The sequence below is a fragment of the Pelobates fuscus genome, chromosome 13 (assembly GCF_036172605.1).
Source record: "Pelobates fuscus isolate aPelFus1 chromosome 13, aPelFus1.pri, whole genome shotgun sequence".
Classification (NCBI taxonomy): Eukaryota; Metazoa; Chordata; class Amphibia; order Anura; family Pelobatidae; genus Pelobates; species Pelobates fuscus.
Window position 1 is genome coordinate 111,108,383 of NC_086329.1, and position 10,308 is coordinate 111,118,690.

Below are 10,308 nucleotides of genomic sequence, written 5' to 3' on the forward strand. Positions count from 1 at the left end.
ATAGTAAATCTGATTATTTAAATAGACTCCCCCTATTTGTATTATGGGGAGGTAGGGATTCAGGACCACTAGTCATCTGTGGCGGGGAGAGCATACTATTATTTTAGAGGGTGGAAAATAGTCAGTAGAGTATTTTATCTTTAATTAGGGCCCCATCAATCACCAATTATTGGGGAAGGCACCACTCCCTCCCTTTATTATTAAAATTAGGACACCAGGCCTTTTTCCATGGGTAGGGCCCTGTAGATACACCAGGTCCTCCTCCTTTATTGGTAATATTAGGTGAAGTCCAAACCAAATTCAGGCCCATCCAGAGCCTGACTTACACAATATGGACATTGCTGAATTCCATCAACAAATTTCCATATTTTGCAGTTCGAATTGCCCTATACATCAGCACATGGTTTTGCCCCTTTCCATACTGGGCTATTCAGACATTAGTGAGTAACACGGTTAATATATAAATTCATAGAAAATGACAGTTACCATTCAATGGCCATTTAAATAAATTAAACAAAAATATTTGAATTTAAAATAATTTTATTTTATTTTATTGTTGAGATTATTAACAGAATATTTATGAATCACAGTAAATGCAATATATGACCAAGTTTTTATTTGATTAAACCATAACAGAATTCAGGAACATTTTGCTTCTTTTCGAGTTGAAACAAAATAATTCATTATTTATTCATTGTGTCTTTTCCCCAGGTATCCAGTAAACTAGTCAATGTTATCAGAATGTTTCTTCTGTCCCAGCTTCCTTTAAGATAGTGGCACTGAAATGCATGAAAACAAAGATACATAGAGAAAGTGTGGGCATTAAATCAATCATCAGACTCAGAAATATTCTTAGTATCTCATTCTATAAATGAATCCCCAGGGAATGACGATTAACCTTGGAGATGCAGATGTATGTTGACCGTGATGCCAAACCAGAACATATTATTCAAGGCTTTCTATCCTACACAAAATCATGTTCTATCATTGCCATTTCCACATATCCCCCCTTCTATCTTCATTATTTCATCTCTCCTGACCATTTCCATCGTTCTGTCAATGTCCACCATCTTAATGATCGATTTCCTCTCTCATGAATAAACTCCATGCTTCTCTATGTCTCCTCTACTGCCTCCATGATTCTCTATCTCTCCCATACTACATCCACGATTTGCTAACTCTCCCATACTACAGCCACGATTTGCTAACTCTCCCATACTACATCCACGATTTGCTAACTCTCCCATACTACATCCACGATTTGCTAACTCTCCCATACTACATCCACGATTTGCTAACTCTCTCTACTGACTCCATGCTTCTCTACCTCTCACATACTACATCCACGATTTGCTAACTCTCTCTACTGACTCCATGCTTCTCTACCTCTCACATACTACATCCACGATTTGCTAACTCTCTCTACTGACTCCATGCTTCTCTTCCTCTCACATACTACATCCATGCTTCTCTAACTCTCCCATACTGCCTCCATGCTTCTCCAACTCTCCCATACTACATCCATGATTTGCTAACTCTCTTTCCACCTCCATGATTCTCACACGTCCTGCCATTTTCATGAATTCCCACTCTTTTCAACAACTTCCACAGTTACTTCGCTCCCCTATCATTTATCAATCCACTCACACCTTAATTCCTTGATTCTATCACTCCATTATCATCACTATGTTCTTTCTCTCCCTAACCATCTCCCTCCTTCCCTCTTTCCCCTGCCTCTTTCCAGCTACCTTGCAGACCATGGTACAAGGGCATAGGGAATATCACTGCACTCATTTATTGAAATCAGTTGCATAAAACAAAACAACCAATGCTATTGTAAATACTGGAGTGAATCATGAAATTGAACCACTGCAAACTGAAATCTTGTAATTTCTTTGAAAAAATAAAGCCACACTTAGCAAATTTAAAGCTCAAGGAACTTAAGTAAGACACATTTTTACATTTTTTTCATTCAAAGGTGGTTGTTGGCCAAAATACTCACCAAAAACATAGGAAGCCTTGAAGCCTTCATACTGGCCAGATTCGTCACTAATGAATTGTAGCATCATTGAATTTCCAGCAGAATAAACTGTTCGTGAAGATAACAAGCCGCATAATATCTGTGATGGTCCCAAAGAGGTATCTAGCCCATTATAAATGGACAGAGAATCATAGCTGCAGGAATTTGAGAACGCATCCTCCAGGTCAAAATTAATTAAAGTTAATTTGATCTGTAGAAGAAAATACACTTCATTATTATTCTGGAAAATAACACAACACATTAAGTGAATTGATATAATAAAAAATAAAAAACTTGCCTCTTCTCAAAACTTTATTAATAACAACAACAAAAAATAAATACATATAATAATTAAAATGATTATTAACTCCACATACACATTGACATACAGATAATCTATCCAGAAACCTATTTCCTCCATCCATAGCTAGATGCATGGTTAAGGGTCAGTCTTACATTCATGTCTCAGGCCCACAATTCATACAGTGTACATCCAGAATTCCCTCTGTCACATTAGAGAGTAAGAGACTGTCTAAATCAATCCATGGAGTTATTCCAGCTCATTAAATATAAATGAGTAACACTAAAGGAAGGCATTCTACCTTGTATCCTGCCGGAGCGATGATTTTCCAGATACAGTTCATATTTGGAGGATAATTGTCGGGGAAGCTAGGAGTGGTGAAGTTATTTGCTGAAGTATAGTAAATGGCTCCACATTGCACTGCGGGGTAAATGGTAGAAGTTAGTTAGATTGTCTAAGTAGAACCATTAGTTAAACACTCAGTGCCTTGTTCCTGTCAGAATCTGTGTTTAGCACCACTAACTGTGTATTTATCAGAATGTTTGTTCACATCGCTGTCTCTACAGTTAGATAGAGGCCAATAGGTGAATATTATTAATGAAAAACAGAAGCAGAATAATTAATAAAAGACAAGGATTGTATTGTCATACACTGATGCATGTGAGCTAGTTTATAGCTCCACACTTGTGAGTGTATTTCTAATTCATTTATAATACATCCCTGCCCATACAATATTTCACTATCAGGATAACCTTGTGTTTATTGTCGTTTGATATTTTCCTCTTTTGATTCAGTGAGAGAGCCAGGCTCTCATTTGAATCACCCAATCTATAAAGAATTTTGCACCATTAGGGTATATTTGAACTATTTACACATTTTATTTATAATTTTGTTTATTTACATTCTTGCATTTCCTTTGTTTACCACGAAGCACAGCCTGATTTGCTTTTTTCTGAATTTGATTATTACTATAACACTGACTACCATTAACAATAAAACAAGCAGGTTTGCTGTTTGTCTGAGCCAAACTCTATATCATTTACCATAAAATCTAGAATTTAAAGACTGTCATGGCCTCTGATTGAAGAACAGACATCAAGCACAGGCTTCTCTTCCACCCAGGGTGCCTGTAACATGACTACATCCTGTCAATGAGCATACTGAGCTCACTGAGCCAATGACAATAATAAAACAAAGTTCTAGGACTCCAGAATGGATGACATGGGAGAGGAACAGCATAGGACCTCTCTACACAAGTAGCATTGTCCAGTCTACCTGAGGTATAAGTAGCTTTAAATCCTGTCGCTGAAAGGGAACCATCACTGGCAAACTCAATGAGCATCTGGCTAGCAGAAGACATTACTTGAGGGACAACTCCTGAGCCGCATGATCTATCCAGCAACAATGGGGACGTCTTACTGGGTCCATCGTAAATCTTAATGTAGTCAGACACACAGCCAGGAGAGGACTGCACATCAAAGGCATTAAGCTGCAGCATAACCTTGGAAAATAAATTTGGTTAGATTTAGGGTTTCAAATGTTCAAATAAAAAGATATATTTACTAAAGCTAAATTGGGTCATTATGTGATGGCAGTCTAGCCAGTCACCACATTAAACTAGTATATATATTAAAAAAAAAAAAAAACAGAATAAATAACAATCCTGTGGGGTTCACTAAGACACCCTTATTAGTGTATACTAGGTATTTTACTTCCATATGTCTCCACCTGCCATGCGGATGGGGCCCTTATTTTCTCTGTGGGTTTATTTTCCCTGTGGGGTTGGGATTCTTTAACTGTTCATGAGGAAATAGCTAATGTACCCCACCCTTCCCCAGCCTAGGTTGAGAGGTGGAGGCCGCAATATTGTAGCATATGTGGAGGTGGAAGCTGTAACGTTATTGCATATACAATAAAAAGTCTGCCTTCCCTATTTTTAATTAATAAGGGCCTACACACTGCACAATGGTACCCCACATTACTGTTTATAGTAGGGCCCACACTTGTCGCACATGGGTGGAGGACAGGGGTACACCGTTCACCTTTTTAGTATTATTATTAGGGCTCCAACCAGTAGCCCATGAGTTGTGGCCTGGGGGAGCACTAGGTCCTAGGTCCTCCTTCATAAATATTTAATGTAGCCCCCCTGTGACGGACCACCTGGCACCCCGACTGGTTGCCTCCACCAATCGATGCTCCTTAGTGCTCACTGAGTACTTCCAGCACTCCACCAGACACCATCAGCACCGTAGTCCCCATGTCCAGCGTTACAGCTTGGCTGGGAACTTGCCATCCTCCACCCACCCTAGCACAAAAAAACTATTTTTTTATAAAACCCAAAAAGTACCTCCCAAACCTGTGGAAACCCCACAAAAGTTACATCCCCTGATAGCCCCAATCTGGGTGAACAACACATCCAAAAATCACCCAATCGATTCAGGGGTTCGGGATTTCCATGGAGGGCATAGTTTGACCGACCACACAGGAAATTGCTGTCTGAAAAGAGTTCCATGAAATCAGACTGTGCGGTTGTTTTTTTCTGGGATACATAATACATTTAAAATACTAAACATAGCGGTTCATGGGTAAAGTCAGTCTATGTCCCTCGTTCGGGGGCTTGCTCCCACCGAACGCTGCTCTTCCCATGCGAATCCAGCCAAACATATGCATAGATGGATGTCCCAGCAGTGTTCGCACCGTCAAGTATCCGTTTATAGTTCCATGCACTCAACAACCAAAAAACGCGTTTGTGGAGTTAAGATTGCCGCCACCAAGTGTTCACACATACGAATGGCGGCCACCGAGTTAACCACTTAGAACTTTGCGGTGAGCGAGGTGAATAAGGTTAATAGGCTGCACACTCCACTTGCGGGTGGTCCGACTGTTCTGTAGTTTGTTCTATATACGAACACAAACTCCTAATCCGTTCGGTACGCTCTGTATACCGAACTATATAAATCCAAAAGACACGAACAGTGCCTTTAACCGAAGTTTATTACAGGGGCCATAGTCACAGGGCAGGAGGCTGGCAAACAGGCTCCTCCAAAAGCCTGTGGCGAGGTTACTTTCGCCAGACCCCCATCTTATAGACACAGGTAGGGGCACGGGAGGGAGGCAGCAGTTGCTGTCCATTTGCTAGTTTTAGATATTCCAACACCTCTATTATCATAATTACATTTGGTTCATTTTTTAGCCTTCAGTCTGGCTTAAATCTGGACAATATTTAAGCCCGTTCGGTTCCTGATTAACAAAATACAGCCACTAATGACTTCTATGAACAATGTCCAGATTTTACAGTCTAAAATCCCCAGTATTCATCCGGATGGTTTGCCCCTTTTGGTACGGAGCCATTCGGACATTACTTAATAACATTACATTTTTCATGTTTATTCAGTTAAAGCTGACATTATATATTAAACAAATTACCATACGTAGGTACAGGTATCATTACCGTGATTTTTTATAAATCATTTCTGTATCCTAAAGCAATGTGATAACAAAATAAAACATGTAACTACATTCCATCAAATACAATGAGTGAAGAGCATCTAGGGGATATGAGGACCTGGCACCATTGAGTTATGTAGAGTTGGATTACCGTTACAAATGAGGTAAAGTGCCATGTACGCATAACGCAAGAGAGATTGCCATTGTTGTAGAATAGTGATAAGTACTCAATGAATGACTTACCTTGCCAGATGGGATTCTTATTAACCAAACACAGCTGGAATTTTGAGGATATGCAGAGGGATAATTGGCCGAAGTCAAAGTTCCATTGATAGTATTGAGCAATGTAGCACAAACATCTGAATATAACACAAAGAAAATACATTGAAAATGGTGATAGAAATGGTGATAGAAATGGTTGACATTTGGTGCAATTTACTAAGTGGTTAAAGAGCCACATTATTTTTCTTACTGGCTGCTTTTGAGCGAAGCTGAGCCGCATTGTTATTTTCCTAGCATGTGTTGTCTTTTCCGATGTTGGGAAAGTAACTGATATAACTCCCTAAGCACTAAATATATTCAAAAGTCCTGAAGGATTTCTCCCATGATGTCAAAGTATCAGTGCCCCCCCACAAAGACCTTAGGCAGTGTGGATAGTAGCAATTAATCTATTTAAACTTAAAAGGCCTCAATGTTCTTAGAGCGTGCAAAAAAATCACCTTTTCTTAGTCAATAAAAGTATCACTTTAAAACGTTGTTTTATTTTAAAGGAATAACCATGCCCACAACAACCTACTGTAGCGATTATGAAGTCAGAAGTGCCCTGTAGTCACGCAGGTTTAGTATTGTATGGAAATATACTTGGTTCTAGTCTGGCACCTGTGGCTACAGTTCTTGCATCCAACATTCTCCTTTAGACTGTCTCATGAGCACAGTCACCCATAATCCCATTTGGCTTTGTAGACCAAATGTTGGGACCACAAAAACCAGGTAAGTTATCAAAATGGCTTTAAATCCGACTGTTAGGGAAACACCAGTGCTTGTAGTTTTAGCTACTTTAATATTATAGGAAACACTGAGCATCAATAACTCACCACATTGATAGAGTCTGTTGATTTTAGACACGTCCAGAGGACTCACTCCATCTCTTTGTCCAATTGGTACAGAAGGGTTAGGTTTAGGTACAATGGTGTTCTTTCCTGAAGTGTTACTGAACGCGTTTCTTAGATACAAGAAGGAGACATTGAAAAATGAACATGTGAAGTCACTCACCTCAGCCGATCATAACAATGCAGAGAATATAACATGGTGCATGACAGAGGGCATCATTTCCATATTTACTAACAGGTAACGTGAACAAGAACCACAAAGATACTTACCCGGGATAATGCATCACCGAACCATAGTCATATTCAAGACCCAGGTTATTAGTCTGGCTTTTATTAAAGTTTATTATTTGATCTGTAAGGTAAAATAATATTAATTATAATAAATAGACAAACAGAGAGAAAGGCAGATAGATAGATAGATAGATAGATAGTGTAGATGGATGGTGAAGATAAATAAAAAAGATAAACAGACACGCATACAGACAGACAAACAAACTGATGGATACCTGGTGAGATAAACTCAGTCATTATAGTAACAAAGTCATCGCGGTCACTTCTAGAGTGCTCATGGAAAAAGCCCAGATTATGTTCAAGTTCGTGCTGGATGGTTCCTTTGGACATACAACTACCGGCATTGAGGTTCACCCCCTGGCCACCTCTTACTTTTCCAATGAATGATGAGCACCTGCGAAGATATAGAATACATAGTCACAATGGGCTAATCATTTCTTTAAATAAGCAATATTGTAAATCAAGGTACGCATGAGAACTCCTGGTTTAGAATGCTTTGGGAATGTGAATTGTTAAACCTCGTAGTTTCTCTTTACATCTGCGTATATTCCCTAAATATTGAGTTATGGAGAAAGGACAAATTAAATCAGACAAAATTGATAGATACAAAATTATACAAATAATCTTTTTTTTTTTTTTTTTTTTTCCAACTCTGTTATATTACCGGTATCTTGCAATCATTTTTTTATCCACAAGTAGAACATTTTTCATAAAATAAATGATTTTGCGTGAATGTAATTTTAGCAGAAACTGAATCAGAAAAGGAAAGAATGGCAGGGTGACGGGTCAGTTAATATGCTGCAAAATAAAGGGAGAGACAAAATTCAGACTAGGGTTTGTGGAGTCAATAGCTTCGTATTAATGAACGAGCCTTACCTTCATTTATGGCCATTTGCTTCACAGATAAAGTAAAGAAAAAGGGAAAAAAGAGGAGTAGTAAAAATATCTATTGTATATTTATTAAATATTTAATATATACAATTACATTTTGTTTCTTCATTTTCCCCTCTATTTCTCACGTGATCTGTGAAGAAAGTCGGCATTTAATTACTGTACCCTAGTCACAAACTATCTTTTTTCATATCAATCTTTTGTTTGGGTTCCTCAGGTGGAATTCAGAACCTAGACACTGAATTGAACATGTTCTGCATTGTGCAGTTCAATGGGTCCATTATTCGGTTACATTTTGGGTCTGTGTTCAGGAATTCTACCAATTAGGCGATTGGATCAACTTTGGCCAAACTGCAGTTCAGCCTGAAATTAATCTTCTAATGTAATAATTTTTATTATATCATTAACTAACATCATCCTATTAAAATTGTCATATGAAATTGGCTTATTTTATACAACACTGCATATCATTAAAACAATAACATTAGACATAAAAACATCCATTGTTATCTATTCACATAAGTTTAGTGCAAGACATTTTAAAACATACCCTCCTGTGGCTACAATATTGAGGAAGTCTTTCTCTGTTGTCCGGGGTACAAAGCGTATACAGGTCAAGGTGTGGAACTCCTGCATGGAACTGTTAAACAAGCTGACTTGCTGAGTGTCTAGGGGAGGAATTAGAAAGAATTTTGGAACATTCCTTTTAAATAAACCAGCTCTCTAAGAATGGTATAGTAGAGCTACTCACTGTAACTGGACGAGAGGTTATATGGCACTATAACAGTCCCATCTGCAGATTTGGGCCAAAGAGAGCTTGCAGAGTTTATGGCACTGCGACCTCTGGGATGAATGAGAATGTCTCCCTCAATCGTCGGGAACTTGCTGTCTGCAATGGAGAGTGAAGTGTAAATAACACATAATATGTCATTCATTGTATTTCCTGTTACAATATAGTCTATGAGTATTTAGTCTATAAATGTACACATAGTTTAAGTAATCTCAGGATACGCCTAGTGGGAGTTGTAATCCATTAAAGAATGGGAGCAGTTATTACTCCAAGGAGAAATCGAATTGCTTTGGTACTGAGCAGATTTTTTTTTCTGATATAAAAACTGATATAATTTCAGATTGGGATTTACTTAACCAACAGCAGCAGCAGGGGACACGTTTAATGACAACAATTTGACCTTTTTCATCCTAAATTGCTAAGATTCAGATTTTTACTTGTTTTTAATAATTTACTCACCTGGATTGTTTGCTAATTCACCCAGTATGGTGTCCTGTGTGTTTGTGTCTTTATTGTCTGGAAATAAATTGAGTAAATGTTCAATAAGAATCATACAAATATATTAATGAAACAAACTAAAACCCAGTATTCAATGATAACAAAATAATGAAATACATTGAATGATATATAAATTAAATGTGGAAGTAAAACAAAGGAAATGATAGAAAGACTGACAGACAGACAGACAGTGAGAGATAGATAGATAGACAGTGAGAGACAGTGAGAGATAGATAGATAGATAGATAGATAGATAGATAGATTAATATATGAATTATAAAGCTATATATCAGATATCTTACCAAGCGTTTTAAGATTAGGAAACATAATCTGTGAAATAAAGAAACACAGTTTGTGAACTTTCAATTAAAATAAATCTCAGCATGTATTACTGTATCACATCACTTTATTACAATGGTAGAAATATCCCCAATAAATGACGTTTACATGTCTGTGTCCAATCATGAAATTAATGTCAGCAATCTAAATGATTAACTCTCAAAATGTTCCTTATTTTATCGTTTTGCTGTCTTACCTGTAAATTTGGTGGTAAAGGTACATTCAGGACTGGTCCAATCACACAGAGCAGAAGAATGATGGAGATTCCCATTTTCATCCAGTTGAGGTCTTCGTACCTGGGATTATTTCTATAGTGTGCTCTTTACAAGTTCTGTCTATAGATATGTTTTAACTCCATCTCAGATCCACCTTTTATACAAACTCTGGGTAAAACCTCAACCAATCAGAATCCGAGTTCCCAGGAAATGATGACAGCTGGAAGATGTGCCTCGAGGTCTTCTCATGGTTGTTATGTGCACCAAATCGCTAATTACAAGTGACATATTGATTTTCATGCTGGTAACTTGTAACCTTCATTTTACATTATTCTTAGAGCTCAACCTTTTAAGTTTTATTATGTAACCAAGATGGGCAAACAAATCCAATTTATATCTGTTTTTAT

The 10,308-nt window shown here is 37.7% G+C and overlaps 1 protein-coding gene across 1 annotated transcript; it reads right to left on the reverse strand.

Annotated features, from left to right (window-relative positions):
- Positions 1-754: 754 nt before the first annotated feature.
- Positions 755-9,687, reverse strand: LOC134582712 (embryonic protein UVS.2-like). Its single transcript, XM_063439355.1, has 12 exons — positions 9,650-9,687; positions 9,309-9,365; positions 8,811-8,948; positions 8,610-8,727; positions 7,384-7,562; positions 7,148-7,229; positions 6,863-6,990; positions 6,012-6,127; positions 3,597-3,822; positions 2,623-2,741; positions 2,003-2,231; positions 755-779 (listed from the first exon to the last, which is right to left on the reverse strand). The coding sequence occupies exons 1-12, from the start codon at positions 9,672-9,674 to the stop codon at positions 766-768; spliced, it is 1,431 nt and encodes a 476-aa protein (XP_063295425.1). The 5' UTR covers positions 9,675-9,687; the 3' UTR covers positions 755-765.
- Positions 9,688-10,308: the final 621 nt, after the last annotated feature.